The following is a 20,370-nucleotide window of genomic DNA, read 5'->3' on the forward strand; positions in this document are numbered from 1 at the left end:
TGGGATTGTAGCCCCCTGCAGGTCCGCGGGGGCTTTGGGATGATACAAGTCAGAAGAAAGAGGGGACAGGCGGAAATCCTGCTTTCTACTGGGGATGTGAGTGGAGATCTGACCACTTTAGCCTCCAACTGAAGGGATGCCCAGCAGTGGTGCAGACACATACCTAGGGAATACCTGCGTTCATTAAACACAAAGATGTAGGAGAATCTCTTGTTTTACATTATAATAAACATACATTGACTGCAACCTAGTGACATGATGTAAATGTTCTCAGAAAATCAAGGACTGATCATAAAGGTAAGGTGTCCTTGAGAGCTTTGAAAGGCAGCCATAAATAAAATGAATTATTTATTATTATAAAAAGTATGCAGCCTTAGCCACAGTCGTGCAGTCTTCAATTGCTTTCTAACTCTGTAATATACATTGATTGGATTGTTGTTTTTTGTCATCAACAATAGAGAATATGTAAAGTTGTATGGACTGATTGATTTTATATCCACTTGGAGTAAGAAGAACAAGTTAAGAACACAATATTCTCTTTCCTTTTTGCTGTTTTGTTTTTATTTTTATCAACTTATAAAGGAAATATCTGGCTATTAAGATGTTGATAGAAAATAGTGAACATACTTTTGGTTGTTTGATGCCGTGCTCTCATTTTACCAAAGTTTTCCAGGAATAAATCTCTTTTTCCTCTATCATTGTTACATTCTTTTGTTTGTGCCATTTTGACCAACTCTTTTGAAGTTTTATGAACCTTCACTGCTCTTGAGCTCTGACGGGAAGGCATGTGGTGAGACTGTTCTACACAATAATGACAGGGAAACCTGTTCTCATGGGAGGGGATTGGGAAAAAGTGCTCAAAATCATAAATCACACTCTTATCTATTTAAATGATTTCCTTTATTAATCTTAGCAAAATATATGTATCAATGATACAAACTCACACTATGTTTTTCCTTTCTGGATATAACTTGGCAAAGAAAAACCCAATGTAAACAACATGGATTTAGGTTGTTTTTTTTACACATTCACTGCACTTTATCATGGTAGAAAAAATCTGCTATAAACTCTCAAATGATATTACAGGTACATTCCCAAAGTGCCATGCTTGGTGAGGGGTTTAGAGGGGTAATAAGTATGTTTGAACATAAAAGTTAAATGATACATAACACAACAGTAACACATAAGGTCCTTTTTGGGAAAACATAGCCTAATAGCACTTTTTTGGCACTTGAAAAGTACCATCATGCATTGGGACCAACCGTCTCTTTTTTGTTGCAAATTTCTAACTAAAGAGTGCAACCACCTCTTCAATTCCTGATTGTGCCTGTTCCTAGTATATGTCTTTTCTTGAAGTGCTAGTCTCAGAAGAACATCCTCTCTGTGTTGAAGACCCTCAGTTTGGTCATGAAGTTAAAATAAACAAACGCCAAGCAGACCAGCAGGTTCTTCATCAGATAGAGAATGGGCGTGACGAAGCCAAAGAAGGCGATGAGGCCGACGCGCACAAAGAAGAACGGAAAGTCCTGCAAGGCCACTCCTAGTGAGGAGAGCAGTGGGCTGTGGGGCATGACAACGACCCGCAGGCATGACAGGTAGCTGAATATGTAGATGGGGAACACCCAGCCTGAGTAATAGACAAGGGGGTGCCCCTGCCACCCTCACCATCTCCACGGTATCCATCCAGAACATAAAGCTGTCCACGAACACATCCGCCCGAGCATCGCTGGCACACAGGAATCTCAGTGGACCCGTGTATTCGTACGGAGAAATGTGGTACGCTGTGGTGCTCGCAGATCGTGAGCTCAATCCAGAGATGCTAAATGGTCTCCCGGGGTGACCTTGTATCCCCGGGACAGTCCCGTTGGCTTCGGATCGAGTCCCTGCACCGTTCTGGTTCCTGTCATTGCGCTGGCCTGATCCCGGTTGCATGGGATTTTGCATGAGATTTTGCATGGGATTTTGCATGGGATTTTGCCCTGGATTTTGCCCAGGATTTTGCCCAGCTTGCCCGGGCACAGCTGGCCCCGGCCCAGCTGGGGTGATAGGCGATACCGGGGTTACCTGCTCCACATGTGTGAGGACAGTTGAGGGGATGTCGGCATCTCTCTCCATGTCATTAGCTGGGGAGAGAAAGTAAAATAATACAGAAAAACTGCTCATTTCCCTCAGTTGCACCAACTACTGGCTACTGGAGCCAAAGAAGTTCAAATAGTTCTTGATAGATAAACCTATATTTGTTGCCTCCCAGCTCCTGCAATGTAGAAGTTCAGGAACTAAAGCCCTCTATGGGTGAGGGATTTGTGTGTTATGTTCAGAGAGCTCACTCACCATGGCCTGTCAGTCTGCAGTGGCGTATCCTCTCCACAACGTCAATACAGATGAGGGAGAAGAGGACTAGTGACACAGGGAGCTCCGTGAACGTATCATACTTCATGTTGTTATTTATCTGAACCTAGGGAAACAGCAGGAAATCACAAGTTGATCATATTAATATATTTTATGGGATTACTTCCAATCAATTTAGAACCCATCTGTTCCATCTGGAGGATATAAGGATCCTTGCACCAATGCTTTACATATACATGTCTGACCTCCTCTGGATCTGTGGGCAGCGCTGGTATTTCCCTGAGTCAGGACTTCATGCCAACAGGACACAGAACAAAGCAGACAAGCTGGTAATCTTAGCAGAATTTATGGCCCTTGTGTAAAAGACACCAGATAAGCAAAAGCCAAAAGGTCAGCTTGGGCTCTAGAAAGGGCCACATAAAAAAAGCAAATGGGACCTGGGTTGCAGCCAGAGAGGAAGTGAAAATGTGCCTCATGGACAGATGATATGACAGCTTGGACAGGAAGAGGAAACAAGCTGCTTATCAGTAGCACCTTATCCATATTCATCTCCTGAGAGGCAAAGAGTTCCTCACAAATCATCACCTTTATTCCACTCTCGGATGCCTCACACCGGGATTACGCAAAGTTCTGGCGAGTATTTAGGTTTAAAGAAGCATGTTTTTGATGATAGACGCAAAACAACTACTTCTCATAAAACACATGACACACTCCACACCGTGCAGTACCTCAGAACTGGCGATGAGAAAGGCAAAGCAGGGTAATGTGGACAGGATCACATATACGAGGGCCACAGGCCTCCTGATGCAAAGACAAAGGAGAGGAAAGAAGTAAGAAAGGAACACAAAGGCAGTTGCAGGACTTGCTAACTCATGATATTCGCCAGGCGAGTGCAGTCCAAACCATCAGGTCAGGTCTCAGTCAGTGCGGCGCTGCTCACCACACCACTGTCATCAGGACCAATGTGGTAGAAACTCACCACTTCTTCCTCCCAATGAGAAACTTCTTTTTGACGAAGACCATGTACTTCATAGGTACCCAGACCAGCAGGGCGGTGGAGGTGACGTAGGCGATGGAGGAGGCCACGATCAGCCAGTAGGCCGTGCTGCCGTCTCGGGGGGGCTGTGCGGACGTTTTGACCTTAGCTACGATGACGGCGAACCTCTGCATGACGATGAAGAGCGGCACGCACAGGCCTGCAAACTGCAGCACCTCGCACAGGGCGAACTTCAGCGTCCTCCCCGAGCCCATGCTGTGGTGCTCAAAAAAAGAAAAAGAAGGGAGGGAGACGGGGGCTGTTGTCGCAGTGAGGCGACCCCTGTCCCTCTGAGGGCTGGTCAGGCCTCAGACCGCTGCATTGTCTGCCCCCCACCAGCATGTTCCACACAGCACAGCCCTGCTCTCTGCTCACCAACTGCTTACACTGCACTAGGCTTTGTGTGGCATGCTGTGACGGGATGTGACTGCTCTTTACCTACAGGATCAAAACAAAGGTCGTCTACCTCAACACCCTGAAGGATATAGATACATCTCATTGAGGGATTATGTCTTAAAAACATACTTTAAATCAGTGCCTTTGAAGCTAACATCCCATCAACTAGGCAAATTAGATAACGTCAATTCATCTGAGTATCTGAAAAGCATGTAGCTCTGCATTTGATACCCTTTATTCTCCAAAACCAGCAAATATAAGTGGACTTGATTAACACCCACAGTAAGAGCAGCATCCAAAACACTTGTAGCTCTTTTCATATGTATAGATCGCCCTCTCGTGGCAAAGTGTGATAAGAATTCAACAACATATCATAACTAGAGTGGTTAAAAAAAAAAAACACTCTAACATACTGTATACATCTTCAGCAAATTCAGGTAAATGTGAAACATCGGGTGTCTTTATAATGACAGTGATATTACACTTTCTTCCCTTGAAAAGAAGGCTACTGAGCTATTGAAGTGTTTAAATAAATAATCCATCCACACACATTATGTCATACCCATATGTGACATTTGGTTATGAATCAGAAATGTGCTGTTTACTAGTTAAATCTACATTACTGGTAATATTATTAGGTATTCTCATTCTAAGTGCTTTAAAAACCTGTTCTTGTCTTTGAGTAAAATAAAACTGTGGAGTTGAATAAGTGTATTTCTAAAGTTGTGCTGCTTTCAAAGGTGCAGTACTCAGTGCACAATTGAACACAAATAAATAACTAATCATTCAATATGCATCACCGGAATATATACACTACCTAGGCCTAAATCGACACTACCAGGGATACAGGATTTGTTTTTCTCCCACTATAATGAGAGTCCCTGTCCCACCGGCAGGCCACGCACTTGTCTCAGTCCCGCGAGAGAGGGGCGCATGGATGGATGACCCCGCTGCTCCCCTCCCCACCAGCCCCAGCTGTCAGCTCCCTTCCTGACTTCCCCACCCTGCCCCCGGTACCATGGCGTCCAGCGAGGAGGACGGCACGGTTGAGGAGAAGGAAAACAACAACAAGAGGAGAACGAAAAGCGCCCTCGCTACAGCATGGCTCACTTTCTACAACATCGCCATGACCGCCGGGTACGTGCGTAATAATCCGCGCGCCGCCGATTAATAAGAAAAGCCTAGAAGTTAGCCGCTCCCTAAAACTCTGTAAGCGTGTGTTGCTGTTTATAGGACAGTGTCTCTGTGGCAAGCCGAAAGTGCCTGTTCAGCTCGCTTAATATAGCGGCTAACAGGAGCAGGGGAAACCTGAGTAAACTGTTTGATATTTAGAAAATACATGGAAATAAAAGGGAGATTTGTGCGAGTGTTAGGAAATGAATGAATGGCGTTTGGTAAAGTGACAGGCTGGGGCTGAAGCCGTGTCCAAATAGGGCTGACTGTCAGCGTCGAGGCCCACAGTGCACCACAGTTGCAGTGATAAGTATAGCCGGAGCGCGCTGACACTGGAGCTCAGCCTTGGGACACTGAAATGCTCAATAGGCAGATTTTTTAATAACAACATAACATAACATTTGTGAGTTGCAAACTCGATCGTGTTTTTAGGATAAACTAGCAAGACAAACAGATCTATATGCCTTCTTTCCACTCAGTAATGAGCACATGCTGTCAGGTCAGTGTGTTACTTTAGTAAAAGCAGCATTACAGCAGTGTAGAAGTGAATACTTCCAAAAAACGATATAGCCCAAGTATAACCAGGTGTACTACACATGTATAGGAAAGTTGAAGAATGCAGAGAAGAGGCTCAGTGTCTCCTAAACGGGTCCTGTGTTAATAATAATCATGCATTAATGTGAAATCCTGATTTGGTTCTGGTTGAGTTGGAGTTGATTTTAACATTATATATATAAAGACTGGATCAGCTGTATCTAGTTGTATTTGGTGCAAATATATACTTATTTGGTGCAAATATATACTTATTTGTATAGTTGGTTATAGCTACCATCATAATCTAACACTGTATGAAGCATTTATTGTTTATCATCACCATGTCTTGTAGTTTTGTGTCATTATTCAAACATGCATTATACAAGTATACTGTTAGAACTCATGCAACATTTACATGTGATTTCTACAGTGATGTGCAAAAAATCCAAAATGCAAAGATGACATTTGTACTTTTAGATCTTACTACATCACTATTGATGTAATCATCTTACAGACTTTGACTCATCACACATAACACAAAATGAAATGTAGTAAGCTATATCAAATGCAGCACTAGCACCAGGGTTGGTTTCTTAGTCCTCATAAAGGAAAAAAAGACTTAATTTTCCGCCATTTCAGCTTTTGAAATGTGACCATTTCATGGACTTTTACCGTTTTTGGTCAATTGATTAGAATTAGAAAGGAATGAAGAACAATTCATCAAAAGCAATCATTGAGTTTCATCACTGTCACCCTTAACCCTTTAAGTCATTCATACAGTTGATCCTTTTAAACTATTCTTTGAGACATTCTTCCATGGCTATAGTCCTTATGGAGTCCAGCTTCAGTTTATTGTATTGTACGTTGCTCAGAGAGACACAGCATGACAATAGCCCTTTCTCATTTATCAGTTTTCCCCTCCTCGACTCCTCGCCCCCACAGGAGATGCGAGAGAGGAGTCGAGGAGGGGAACCGAGGAGAGAGGTGTGGAAACAACAGGCGTTTAGATAAATGAAAAATCCTCTCTTCTGAGCGTCATTCTGAAGCGACGTCCATTAATGATGACAGGAGGCACAGCAGCACTGTGTTCATGACAATTTAAATATTTACTTTTAATTCATTCTCAATGAGGTATAAGGAGACAATAACAGGCTACAGATGCAGACAGCTGGCGGGATGATGTGACTGAGGGGGAAATATTTTTCATAAAATGAACAGATTTAACCAGAGTGAATACTTTCTCAAATTTAAAACTTAAGGATACATTTATGAAGACATATCTGATCCTAAAATGTACCTTTCCATTTCCACTGGGTGACTCATTTCAATTGGTGTTGATAAAAGGCCATCACAGAAAGTCACTCCAAAGATAACATGACATTCTGATGTATGATTTCCAAATTAAAAGACCATTGCCATCTCATACATGAGCTAAACAAAAACAAAGTTGCTCCATTTCACTCCAGGGTGGTAGCAGGCAACCCTAACCACTCAGATAATATCAGGACATTCCGATGTACAGTTTCAAAATAAAATACATCTCATATATGAGCTATCGTCCCTCTGTTTGCTGTTCTCCCTGTAAAGATTGCATCACGATTAAAGCAGTTGTATTAAAAACACAAGTAGCCTAATAACAATCGGAGAAGGGCAGAACGTTTGATGCGCATTTGATCCTCTTAAATAACTTGTAATCACAACAGAGCTGTCATTGGTTCAGATATGTCCAGCGTGCGTAACGCCTCTTTTAAACATCACTATTGCCGGAAATACAATCCCGGGAGGATACATCGTGTATCCTCGGTTATAGCCTTTTAGCTTATCCAGAGAGCCTCCTCGATGCTCGATCGAGGAGTCGAGGAGGCGAAAATTGAGAAATGAGAAAGGGATCTCGTGTCTTTTTGAATGTTACACATGATTGCATTTTGGAAATTATTTATACTACAAATAAGTTAAAGAGCAGTCCCAACAGCTGGATGCATTAACTATTTGTTTTGCATTGACCTATAAGTGCTATTGTTGGAATTATTGAGGAAATAGCAAGAGCCAAGTGTTGCAAACTCGTATCAATCAAAACTAACATATCTCCCACTTACTGTTTACACTATGTCTTTTTTTTGTTTCGGCAGGTGGCTGGTTCTGGCCATTGCAATGATGCGCTTCTACATCCAGAAAGGCACACACAAGGGTCTGTACAGAAGTATAGCAAGGACCCTCAAGTTTTTCCAGACCTTCGCACTAGTTGAGGTAAGAGTTTTAGAGGAATATGTGCCCAGTCGTACCAAGACCTGATGAAATACTGCCTTACAGTTTGAGAAATGACAATGCTTTTTAAAAAGATGATAGAAATGAATTGAATATTATGTATCTTGTCTTACAGGTGGGACATTGTGCTATTGGTATGTGAAGATTTTGTTTATGTCTTATTGGTTTAAAAAAATCACAATTACCTACCGACACCTTCTGCAGCTTCTTTTAACTGTTGTTTTTGTGTCTTTTTTCCTGCTTTCCTGCAGGAATTATAAGGACTTCTGTAATTGTAACTGGGGTGCAAGTGTGTTCACGAATATTCATGGTCTGGTTCATCACCAACAGCATCAGACAGGTGAATATCATGCCACAATACAGAAACATCACACAACACATCTGAAAACTTGAAGAACCCCCTGTGCTTTAATGTACATATATCCCATACATTTGCACTTTATTTTAAACAAGTTACTTTCTCCTTCCTGTGTATATTTGAAATGTTTTCCTGACGTAAATGGAGATCCAGAATGAAGAAAGCGTAATTCTATTCCTGGTTGTGTGGACGATGACAGAGATTACCAGATATTCCTACTACACATTCAACCTGCTCCACCACCTGCCGTACTTCATCAAATGGGCCAGGTGGAGATATCATTAGCCCGCTGCCGGGATGAGCTTGAATTGTCATTACTGCGTCAGACATTGTTGTCTAAGCATGTCCAAGCACTGATCTGGAGATTTCACCTTTGGCATGCTTCCCTCCCTGGGCCTAAGAGCGGCTTTACATCAGGAAGTAGTGAGGTTGTGTGTGTGTATTAGGTATTGCGTGTGTGTTTATTGATTAGCACCTGATTAGGTGGGTGAACTAACTGCTAACAATTGTGCTCTGACAATGCAGGATACAGAAGTTAAGGAAGACATGTATTCATTTAGGGCTTATTTTTAAATATTACAGATTTGAAAAAGAATAACAATTGATAATGACATACATTTGTTATGTAAAAAACTGGATTTCTTACGAGGATAGAAATCCAAAAGGTGTAAATCAAAGCCTTAATTATCCGCATGGGAAACACACAACTGGTTGTCAGTATAATGCGGTGACGACCAAGACATTTCTCAGCTCTAGAGTGACATAATGCTTGTCTACTACTGTATGAAGAGCACTTGTGACGTGGCAGTCTCCCTGCTACAGTAGCTCAGCTGAAATTGGAGACGTTGGCAGGAACGTCAGCTGTACACATTGATAGCTGTCCAACACACGGGCTTGGCATCTAACAGCCGAGAGAGAGGCCGTCTCACTTCATGATAGTGACGTTTACATACCACATCAACTCAAGTCCAAGGTGGGACATTGTCTCTACAGTCTCCGTCATGTGATCAGTTTTGAGCCAGGAACACTATTGCTTTGGGTTTGAAACATTGTGTACCTAATTCAACTCTCTTCCCTGCCCCCCCACCCTTCACTGCTTTCTTTAAGCATGGAGGAGACGCCAGGCCGAGAGAGGGGCTCATGTTCAGCTGCTCATGTTTTTAAGACCATCTGTTTTGGTCATGGAATGTTCACCCAACATTTCTCTCACATCCGCTGAGACGCTCCCCCGAGCCTTTGCTGTGATCCCGACTAAATGCAGGACCTCTGTAGCCCTGAGTCATGCATATATCCTGCTACAGAGGCCCTGTGTTGTCACAATGAGAGGCTGGCTATGTCACACTTATGCCAAGTGACAGGAAGTAATAGCGAGAAACCAACAAGATGACAGATTGTGAATAACTTTATGGAGAGCAGCTCTATTCAGAATCCAATAGGATTTTAATAGAAATTTGGGACACATTTGATCTTAGTATTCCCAGATTTTTTTACTAAGTCGACTTCCTTCCAAATAACTGATGTGACATTGCAAAGACACACTGGTGATCACGCGATCGACCTGTATGGAAGCCAAGTAATGAAAAACATACCCCTTGTCTTTGTAATCAATCACTTAGTGCAGTGACAGTTTTCAGACAGCATCTGCAACCTGATCCAGCAGCTTTGCCCACTTCAACATCTGCAAAATGACATCCCTTCTCACAGAGATCCAGCACCCTGTTTAAGTTTTAGTCAGCGCCCATCATCAGGGGTTCCAATCTGCAAAAATAAATAAATAAATTAAAAAACAGCCTTATTTAAAAAGTAGACATACTATAGCGAAGTTGGAGTGGATTTGGACTCAAACACAAGGAAATGTATCTTGAGCAAACATGGACATGTCATTTGCTGTTTTGCTGCCAACCTTTAGGAACAGTGTGTAGATTCAGTAGGACTCTTTTGCAGAAATGGAATATAATGATCATTATTACATTTTGATCTGCAGAGTTGTATTTGGTTGGTTGCAATCTGCAAACTCACAGCCAGAGGCCACTAAATCCATGTAGAGTTATGGGAGTTCTCAAAAAAAAACACCAGCGCAATACATCAGGATCACGAAAAGCACAATCTAGGGAAATCAAAAGGGGACTGAATGTAGCTCTGTTTAAGATAGGACATGAGACAAGAGACAAAACCAGAAAAATAACTATTATTGTTGCTTATGCTAAGTGTGCATGTGTACAATTAAAAAGAAGATTCAGAGCATGCATTAATTGTTGAACTCATTTCTAAAGGTTGAATTGTGTGTAGAAACCTTGGCATGCGAGTGCCTTAACAAAGGTAAACTATAACTGCAGGAGTGTTTGTTGTAATTGTATACATCTTTTCCTTTCTCCCCAGATACAACCTCTTCATCGTGCTGTACCCCCTGGGGGTCATCGGGGAACTGATGACCATTTATGCTGCCCTGCCGTTTGTACGCAGATCTGGAATTTACTCCATGAGGCTCCCCAACAAGTATAACGTGTCGTTCGACTACTACTACTGCCTCATCATCGTCATGCTGTCCTACATCCCATGTAAGGAGACTTTTGTATTTCCATGTTATGAGAATATATGAACAGGAGTATGACCCCAGATAGATGACCTCTCAGTGAGGATTCACCTGTGCATTTTTCTCCACATGAGACTGGAGCTTTTAGAAACGGTTAGCTTAGCATAAAGTTGCAGGGAATTTCTTGGGTCACATTTGCTGTCTGGCTAATCCTGGGCTATGACAAGAATCCGGGAAATCACTGCTAGGCTAACTTTGTTCTGGCTATAGCTCATTTTTTATTCAGCATATGAGCACATCTCCCAAAACCTTAAACTGACCTGCAGCCATCTTTGTTTTTCATTTTGTATCGATCCAATGGTGTAAATATAGCATGTTTTTTGCCAGGTAAACGACACCAATGCCAGACATACTACTTTAAAAAAAGTTGGTAATGAACACGTTGCATACATTTAGCAGAAAGAACACACAATATTCAGTTTAACATGTCATCTGAAGGCTTCCTGCTCTCCTGGTTTTTATTTAACATTCAGTGATACTTACCTTTTTGAGCTTTGAGACAGTTGACTACTTTTGCCTGTAACATAAAGAACAGTATTTGGACCATTTTCATTTCCCCCACAGTGTTCCCTCAGCTCTTCTTCCACATGCTGCGGCAGAGGAGAAGGGTGCTTCACGGGGAGGTCATAGTGGAGAAAGACGACTAGACAAGCCACCACCTCACGCCTTCGTTTGAGCCAGCCTGCCTCCACCATCACCCTCACCTACCCCACTTCATCTTTAACACCATCGGCCGTTACATTCTCCACCGCACGGGACCGGAAGAGCCGCACGGATGACGAAGACAGGAGTTCACCAGTACTGAGCAACAATAACTGATCCTAAGTCTTTACAGGATTAATTCCTATCTGAATGGTAATATTGGAAACATGTTTACAGTCCCAGTGTTTGCCGGAGCTCGAGACTCAGCACAGAGTCCTTTACTGCACCTTGTTGCACTGAAACATGAGTCACAACACCTGCCCAAAGGAGAAAAAGGGAAATGAGAGGCTTCCAGGGAAATGTGAAAAGAAACATGTGATTGAAAGATTGTAAGTTGTGTCTCCTGAGTCCAAACATCAACCCCAAAAGCGACCCAATTGGCTTTTCAGTATTTTTTCAAGTGTATTCCACTACCAAGATTTTATAGTGTCTGTACAAAACAAGGTTTAAAAAGAGGAAATATTCATAGTTCTATCATACCTCAACAATAAATCTACATTTAGACAATATGCTGCTTCTTTTGTGAATGTTTGTAAATGACGCCATGTGAAATGAGCAGTTAACAGTAAACATATTTCTTAAGTTATTCACATACTGTATCACTTAGAGCAAGCACAGCTCAAACTTAACGTTTTGTCAGCTTGGCTCCTGCATTCTTCTGTGTTGCTTTGATGTTTACTTTGTCAAATTCATTTACAAGAGTGCATCTTAAAGAAATTTGAAGTCTTCACAAAGTAGTTTTCTATAGACAGCAGTAGGTGAAAGTAAAATTCAGATTCTTGTGAGCACTTTCAGTCTTCAGTCGCTGTTGTGTTTGTTTTTTAACATAAGGAATCCCATGTCCGTGTTGATAAAGGTAGTTAGATTCCCTCCTATTTAAGGTGCTATTGTAACATCAGTTCAATCTTCTGTGCAGCTGAAGGAGTGACTGTGATTGGAGTTGACCTAAAGCAGGAAAACAGGATGTGAAATGATTGAGAGGAAATGTTGCATAGCCCAAGGTTATCTACGAAAATTGACTTTTTTGCTTATAATCTGGGTTAGGGAGAAGAGAAAAATAAAAGTAAATGTCACAAAAATCACTGGGAAAGTTATTTTTCAAAAAGTAGAAATGTGAAAATACCTTCTTTTGTGCACAATCAATAAAATAAGTTCTACAATACTGTGGAGAGTTTTGTGATGACCTTCACACCAGATAAGCCATCTGATTCCAGATCAGTTTATCTAGATCTGCATAAAAATGTTTTAAAAAACCCAACGAATATAAACACCTTGTGGGTTTTTACATATTTATTTGAGTGTTTCCTTCATCTTTCGTAGTGTTGTTCAAACTCAAGTCTTGTTCTTCATAGGAAACTGTACCTGAGTGCATAACATGGCACATTTTATATTTGTAGGTAGGATCCACAGATTTGTATACATCATATCTGTAATAGTGAAAAATAAATTGTACTGTAAATGTGTCACGAACTAAGACCGGCTGATTTTGACATTTTTCGGTTTTATGTGTAAATGCTTACTTCGATTTTACTTAGATAAATGAAAATGCTATATAGACATTCAAGAGGGTAGATAAACGGTTCCTCAAAGATAGCATATCAGCGACATTTCATGTTTTTTGCGCATCATTTTGCACCTTTTCATTTTAAGACTATTACAGTACATGTTATGAAAAGCACTACGGTAATTCCACTTGGCTTCATAGAATGAATAACTTCCTACAAAACCTGCATAATGAAATATACATTCAGATATTCACGTAGAATACAGTTTTATAAAATGTATTTAAAATAGCCATAAAAATATATATATAAATCAGTTGGTGATTTGGTACTTTAAAAAATAAAAGTCCTCCTTCTGTGATTGCCCTGCTGTATTGCACTTGCTGGTAATGTTGGACTGTGTTCACTTTGGAGGAGAAAGGCATCTCTTCCCCTCTACTGCAGCGCTGGGCTAATTTCAAAATTGTCCCTTTTCTCTCTCCGTACGGACTCTCCATGTGCTGTGCTGGTGGACCAGTGCCACATGGGGGAAGTCTAGCTGCTCACTGCAAGCTCCCTTCCAAGAAATCGTTACGATTCAGGCAAACTCGCTGCACAAAAAGATGAAGACAGATATTAGGACACCTCGCCTTTAAGATACAATGACATTTTGGAAGGAAAATAAGAGAAAAACAGACGTACAGGTATCCATTTCCTTCTCACAGATGTAGCTTATGAGATCTTCACAGAAGAAATCATTCCACAGCCCTTCATGGATGAGCCCTGCACAGTCTTCTCCCATTTCATGCCCGTGGCCCCAGTCATCAGGCTGACCGGGCTTCCACCTCCTGCAGGCAAACAAGAGGGGGCGATCAAACATTAGATACACAGGATTTCTTCTAAGAGTCTGATGGAAAACTACAGCGGTGAAAGAGGGATAAACTACTGCAGGAATGAAGTTGAATCATTTGATTTATTTGAGGTTTTTTAACAAAGCTTTTAGCCAATATTGCTCGTGCAGGTTTGATACATTCCATAAAGGTGTCCATATCCCTTTTATGGAGTAAATGTTTGTAAAGAATGTTGGATTTTTGCTTTTATTGCAAGAGAGTGAACTGCCGTGATCTGACCACCCTGAAAAATAAAGGTTTATTGAATGTATTGTGAATATTGTATTTGTTTTGTTTGACTGGTTAACAGGAAAGTAGGAGTGGAGCTTTGCATTTCAAAGCAATCAAATAATCAGAAAGACTTTGCGTGTTTTCTTAGTGTTGTTTCATGCAAGTGAAAACCTACCGCTCATTATTATTATTGGAAAGCAGCTCTGAAACAGAATACCCATCTGAGGCACAACACCTAATTTGACACAGGATAAAAGGTTCCCTATTATGGTATTTCCTGATTTCATACTGACGTGAAAGCAGGTTCAGTCCCGTCCAACCAGCGCCAAGCGTTCTCCTCCTCCCTGTCTGTCAGACCCATCCAGAAGTAGCCTTTTCCTAAGGTCTGCTTCTTCAGCCATTTCTGAGATCACATGAGGACAGGGACATCAATACTGATGTAACTTCACATATCACAGAACAAAGACAACATTTTCTTCCAGAGCATATGATTTTGACTGATTATTAAAGTGCTTAAGATCGAATCATGATTAATCACCTGTTCCTCTTCATCGTTGATGATCAACAATGAAGCAGCAGCGGATTCACAGGTTGCATTTGCGTCGTCGAAGCTGTGCAGGTCTTTGGAGAAGAAGTAGCACTTGTCTCTGTAGTGTGCCCACCCAGAAGGGCATCCTGTGAAACATCAAGTCACAAATAACCGTGCTATTATCAACAAGGATAGATCAAACTGGTGTACCTCCAAAATGTTGATTATAAAATAATGAGATTTTGAGAATTAAATGAAACATTGAAGCTTATGATAAGATGTAAAGTTGTACCTGGGGCCCAAAGAGTAGGAGCTACTGCCTCATCCTGCAGAGACACGGGGCCCTTAAGAACTGATGGAGCCTGGATTGGGACCCGTTGTTGTCCCGGTTGTCCTGCTGGTCCTGGAGGCCCTGGAGGCCCCACTGGCCCAAGCAGTCCCCTTGGACCTGGCTCACCAGCTGGCCCCATTGCCCCTCTGATACCCGGTGGGCCCTGTGCCCCCTGAGGACCAGGCTGTCCGTCTCTTCCAGGCAGGCCGTTAGTACCCGGCTCTCCTTTAGTCCCAGGAGGTCCGGCCCTGCCTCCTGACCCTCGGGTGCCCTTTGACCCGGGGCTGCCGGGTACGCCTGGCATGCCTTTTAACCCTGGTAGACCTGGTGATCCTGGGAAACCCTGCTCTCCTCTGGTTCCTCGTATCCCCGGACCACCCTTTTCACCTTTTTCTCCCTTCTGGCCAGGCTGACCAGCTGATCCCTGGGGTCCTTTGTCCCCTCTTGAACCCCTGGGACCAGGAGGGCCTGAAAATAAGATAAACGGTGAGCTAGTTAAACAAACTTTAAAATGTTTTCCAAAATAGGGTAGTGTCAAATTCTGCAATAAGCGCCTACTTCTTTTTTTGTTAGGAATTAAATTGATGAAGGCTGCTTATTTTACATAGTCTGACACACTATGTAAAATAAGCACACTAATTGCTATAAGCTAAGCTAACCAGCTGCTGCCTGTAGCTTTATTTTTTTCCTCATCAAATTCTTTGCAAGAATGTGAATAAGCTGCCAAAATGTCCAGTTCTTTGACTTTCAAAATAACTATTTTATTAGTACAACACCTTCCTTACCCTTTAAAATAGTGAAGTTGGTTATTAGCTGTGAGTGCTTGTTGTCCACCAGCTTCAATTCCTCCATGACAATAGAGAGATTGGTGACCTCCTTGTCCACACGTGCGGCCAGCTCATCCTGCTGGGACCTCAGAGTGGTCGTATCTGTCCTCACGTCCGCCACGCTGATGTTGAGGTTGACCAAGAAGTCAGAGTGACGGCCGACGGTCTCGGAACAACTGCGCAGGTCATTCAGGTTGAGGTTGATGGCGCCCAGGAGCTGCGTGGTGAAGCTGATGTTGCCGGTCACGCGGTCCATACTCTGCTCGGACTCATCCAGTCGCACCTCCAGCCGATCAAACTTGGTAGAGGTAAAGTTACCGAAGTCTCTCTGCTGGTCCAACACCTCCCTGAGGGTTTGGTCGTGAGCATCAGCCAGGCTGCTGGTGTTCTGGATCTGGTTGGCCACCAAAGCCAGCTGTGATCCCACCTCCTCTAGGCTGTCGTTGTTGGCTTTTGCAAGAGATGAGGTGTTGCTGGCCATGACCTGGAGGTTTTCCACCTTACCACGGAGCCACTCAGTGTCCGAACGCGTCTGTCTGGCCGTTTGCTCCAGGCTCTGAAAGTCATTACGCATTTTCTGTATGGCCTGGGTAGTGTCTTCTACAGAGCGTTGCAGTATGGCGATGAGGTCTCTCTGCTGGGCCTGGGTGAAGTTCAGGGTGCTGATGCTGAGCAGGGCTTGGTCCTGAAGGTTCACCTGCTGCTGGAGTTCTCTCTGAAGTCGGGCGGTGTCGTCCTGCAGGCTTCCAATGACGCCGCCGTAAGACTGCAGGGTGCCATTTACAGAGTGCAAGGTGGCTGTGTTGCTCTCCAGCGATCCCTGGATCGAGCCCTGGCTGTTTTGGATGTCTGAGCCAATGTTCTGCAGCTGACTCAGCTTAACTTGATCGCTGTGGATGCGTTCCTCCACCGCAGTCAGCTGCCTCTGGAGAGACCAGATGTTGTTCTTGAAAGCCTGGATCTCTGTGGTGGTATTTTCCGACTTCGCCCTTGCTTGATCATCTGACGAGGGAGATGACCGCATAAATTACAAAGAATGTTCAGATTCTCACTTCTTTTTTACTGCAGGTTATATGGAACTTACCTAGCTTTTTCAAATCAGTCTCAACAGCAGTTATCTTTCCTCCATAGTTGGCGATACCTTCGGACACAGTGTCAACTCTTTGCACCACTGGAAGATAAAACAGAACAGGTAGGACAAAGGTTAGTGTCAGTCTCATCACCGGCTCCATCCTTTATTAGCAGACAAGCATTGCCCGCAACCACAGACATCATATATAAAAGGGATCATGGAGGAAACCACTGACATATACTGAGAGATGTCTTGTAGGCATGTAATAATGCTGCACTCGATTAATGTAATCTCATGGGTAAAGTCAGATTTAGACTGTGACAGGAGGCGGGAAGGCGTAGTAAAAGGGGAATATGGAGTTCATTGTAATTTCAGGTGATGGACAGAAAAAAGGTAGTCACTGTGAAAGAGACAGGAGGGAAGAGGGAACATTCATTCAGCAAAGATGGAGTGGGTGGTCAATGACAGACTCCGAAGTTGGAGGTCGCATGGGGAGACACTGGCGAGGGCCCTAGGGGACAGGAAGTGACCTGGTGGGGGTCTTCAGTAAACAGGCGGATCAAAGACAGCCCAGAGGAGACAGACGCTGTGGCAGAGAGGCTCTTCACGCCCCCACAGGCGACACCAGCGTTCATTTCCTCTGGAATGTGTCTGGGATTCCGGGGAATCAGCCCATTTCTACCCCCGGCCTGGCCAGGGGGACACTTCCTTTAACTGGGGAGTGAGTGGGCTCCTCTGATGGGATCTGTTTGTTCCCAACAGTCAGGACAACAGTTCAGTCATGGGGCTTCCCGATCACAAGATGAGCCTGTTGAAATCCATCCTTCCCTCTAAATAAGGACAGAGGTAGATCATTTTGTTCATAGCCCGATTAGCAGTAATAATGGCTTTATTCTCGTGGTAATACAGTAAGCCATCATATCCCATGTATGTTGAACCTTAAGCCAATTCACATATTGTGGAATACATATATGTTTATTTGTTTTCCTGCTGAGTCAGACTAAAAGTTTAATACCACTCATGTTTGTCTTCTAAGCATGAAGCTAACTCAGCTAGCTTAGCAAACGACTAAAAACTGCTAGCCTGGTTCTGTACAAAGGTAACAAAGTCCTCCAACAAGCACATATAAGTTCAATAATGTATATAATATACTGTATAACTTTGGTTTAAGTGAAGGTAAAATCAATAAATGAAACAATACTGTAGTCTTACGATGATGGTGACCATATTTTGTTACCTTTGCAGAGAAACAGGCTAGCAGTCTTAAAGCTAGCAAACAGTCTTTTGGCTCTCTCTAGTTTCATCATACTCATATGACTGTGGTATTGACCTCGAATAACAACAAAGCAAATTAGTGTAATTTTGTAAATGTCGAACAATTCCTTCAAGTACGAGACTTCAAGTAGGGAAGATACTTTACTGTAATGGAAAAATTGCCTCGTGAGTAAATAGACACTGAGATGTTTGGGAAACTCCAAATTGAAAAGTTAAGGTTTAACCAAAATCCTCAAGGCTGTTTTTTGTTTCCTTTCTTGAACCTTTTAGACATCTTAGAAAGACACCTACAGTTGCCTCATGGAAAATATAAACAGATTTAAACTCATATGGAGCTTTAAAAATATCCTCGTATTTCAAAATAAGTGGTCAAAATGGTCAGTCGGACAGGAAATGTTCCACACATCGGGCTAAATGGGACACATTTCCAGACACAGAACATACAGTTCAGCATTACCGAGCACAAAAGACACTTTGACTACACTTCCACAGGCAGAACCATACACTACACCTATAGTATGGCACATTGTTTCCTTTACCGACACTCACACTGGGCTGGAGCCGCAGCAGACTTCCACATTTAGACTGGGCCGTTTCCACATGTTCTGTTTTTGTATGCTTACTGTCCTCAAGGGAGACCCATTTCATCATACTATGAAAAAATAAACCATAAAATACACATGCAAAGAAGTTGAAAATGCAACAGGGCTGCAGAGGAAAGCAATATTTTGAAAGAAACCAAGAGGTCTTAAAACTGTCCGGGTACCCTTGTAAAATTCTGCTTCCCTTTGCATATGAAGTCTTATTAGTATTATTATGGTGACTGTTAATTAACTGTCGACTTTGGTTTTATTGATGTTGCCTGTCATGCTACAAAGAGGCTACCGGTGGTGGATGTACCTGCAGTATGAAAGGTAATAAAGACCAGTACTGTAGAATATTTGTCTAAGTTTTTGTCCAGAAAGGGATTACATTGTATCTAATGTCACAGCAGCTAGCCTGGAGTCGAAGTCAAAATGTACCTAGGTTACCTTAAAGAGCGTGAATGTAATAGGACTACATACAAAAAATGATGTATAAAAAATGTCTCATGGTGAGGTGCCATGTTGCTTTACTTTTCTAATCAAAACCATTCAAGTGTTTTACTGTGACATGCTAAAGGTAACAGTAGCACAAGCATATCAGCTACACAGCAACTAAAATCTGCTACCATTAGCCACTATAAGCAAACGGCCCCAGCAGACCCAGTAATGCTGAAGTACAAAAATTCAGTTCATATTTAAAAACCAGTTGGTGTTCCAGAATAAAAGCACATTCATGCAGGAGGGAGGTAAAATGTCAGGTCATGTCCTCCTCCAGTCTCTTTTCTTACTGTCTTAGAGGAAAACTAATGGGACTTGAATCCCCCAGAGTCCAGAGAATGACCTCATACTGCTTATGGTCATGTCAATCAAGAGACCAGGCTGCCGGAGAGAAGACAGGGGTCACTGAATCCCTTCCAAACCTTTAAGGTTAAATTACATCAAAACAAAAAGAGTCACATTGAGGATGTTTGTGTGGGTCAGCGATGGAGGACAGAGAGAGGCACACATGTTAAGTGCATAGAGCGCTCAGGGTCTCACTGCATAACCATCTGGAGCTGGGAGGGTGTTTAGCCTGAGCTGTGGTTCCCTTGACAGAGTGGGGCTTCAGTGCCAGTAAAAACCCAATTTCAGTGGGTTCTGCTGGAGTTGCACTGAGTTCACTCACTGCTCATATGGGATCAATTACGCCTGCATGAAAACATGCACCATGGAACAAGTAGGACCGAATGAGCTCAGAGAGTGAAGGGACATCATTGTTAATGCAGTCAAACCCTCAGATAACCCCTGAACATGTTAACTTTCACATCCCGAAAACAAGTAGGGGATAAAATCAGTCGCATATTGGAGTGTTGAGCACAATCATAACCTTCAGAGTTCATTTCTCGTTTCCAGACCTGAATTTCTTTTTTCAAAGCAAACCAGAGTTCAGCTCCTGACCCCTGATGGAGTGAGCTTTGTGGGTGTTGGTAAAATAAACTGAGCGAAAGTTGTAGGGTGGAGACAGACAGGCTCAAGCACAGCAAAAGGGGACATAGTAGGAACTTTAAAAGGTCTGTTAACCCAAATTGCAACACAAAAAGCCTGATAAAATGGCCTTTCCAAAATCACTTTCCTTTTTACTGTCAACAGTTTTCCCTGGATCGACTTTCTACTTAATATAAAGTCTCTATACAAATGGTAGATAGTGTATCTGTCTAAAGTCTTTCCACGGATGTATGAAAACACAATTCCGTTCAACTCGCTT

At 42.6% G+C, this 20,370-nt stretch overlaps 3 protein-coding genes across 4 annotated transcripts in view; 1 reads left to right on the plus strand and 2 right to left on the minus strand.

The window, feature by feature from the left end:
• Positions 1 to 945: 945 nt before the first annotated feature.
• LOC134883975 (transmembrane protein 236-like) lies at positions 946 to 4,762 on the minus strand. Its single transcript, XM_063912527.1, is given in 5 exon segments — positions 946 to 1,652; positions 1,654 to 2,123; positions 2,332 to 2,455; positions 3,078 to 3,150; positions 3,329 to 4,762. Coding segments are annotated over 5 exon segments (1,227 nt in total). The 5' UTR covers positions 3,601 to 4,762; the 3' UTR covers positions 946 to 1,364.
• hacd1 (3-hydroxyacyl-CoA dehydratase 1) lies at positions 4,689 to 12,568 on the plus strand. Its single transcript, XM_063912529.1, has 7 exons — positions 4,689 to 4,918; positions 7,618 to 7,735; positions 7,869 to 7,887; positions 8,005 to 8,093; positions 8,259 to 8,380; positions 10,491 to 10,669; positions 11,269 to 12,568. The coding sequence occupies exons 1-7, from the start codon at positions 4,800 to 4,802 to the stop codon at positions 11,349 to 11,351; spliced, it is 729 nt and encodes a 242-aa protein (XP_063768599.1). The 5' UTR covers positions 4,689 to 4,799; the 3' UTR covers positions 11,352 to 12,568.
• A 110-nt stretch (positions 12,569 to 12,678) lies between these two features.
• Positions 12,679 to 20,370, minus strand: part of LOC134883972 (collectin-12-like) — a 33,433-nt gene continuing 25,741 nt past the window's right edge. For both annotated transcript variants that reach the window (XM_063912523.1, XM_063912524.1), the window contains 7 exons: positions 16,780 to 16,866; positions 15,654 to 16,697; positions 14,830 to 15,336; positions 14,547 to 14,683; positions 14,302 to 14,411; positions 13,590 to 13,735; positions 12,679 to 13,498 (listed from right to left, as the gene is read on the minus strand). In XM_063912523.1, coding sequence (XP_063768593.1) covers positions 13,479 to 13,498; positions 13,590 to 13,735; positions 14,302 to 14,411; positions 14,547 to 14,683; positions 14,830 to 15,336; positions 15,654 to 16,697; positions 16,780 to 16,866 — 2,051 coding nt within the window. In that variant the 3' untranslated portion in view covers positions 12,679 to 13,478. The remainder of the gene's footprint in view (positions 13,499 to 13,589; positions 13,736 to 14,301; positions 14,412 to 14,546; positions 14,684 to 14,829; positions 15,337 to 15,653; positions 16,698 to 16,779; positions 16,867 to 20,370) is intronic.

This window comes from Eleginops maclovinus, chromosome 21 (genome assembly GCF_036324505.1).
Source record: "Eleginops maclovinus isolate JMC-PN-2008 ecotype Puerto Natales chromosome 21, JC_Emac_rtc_rv5, whole genome shotgun sequence".
Lineage (NCBI taxonomy): Eukaryota > Metazoa > Chordata > Actinopteri > Perciformes > Eleginopidae > Eleginops > Eleginops maclovinus.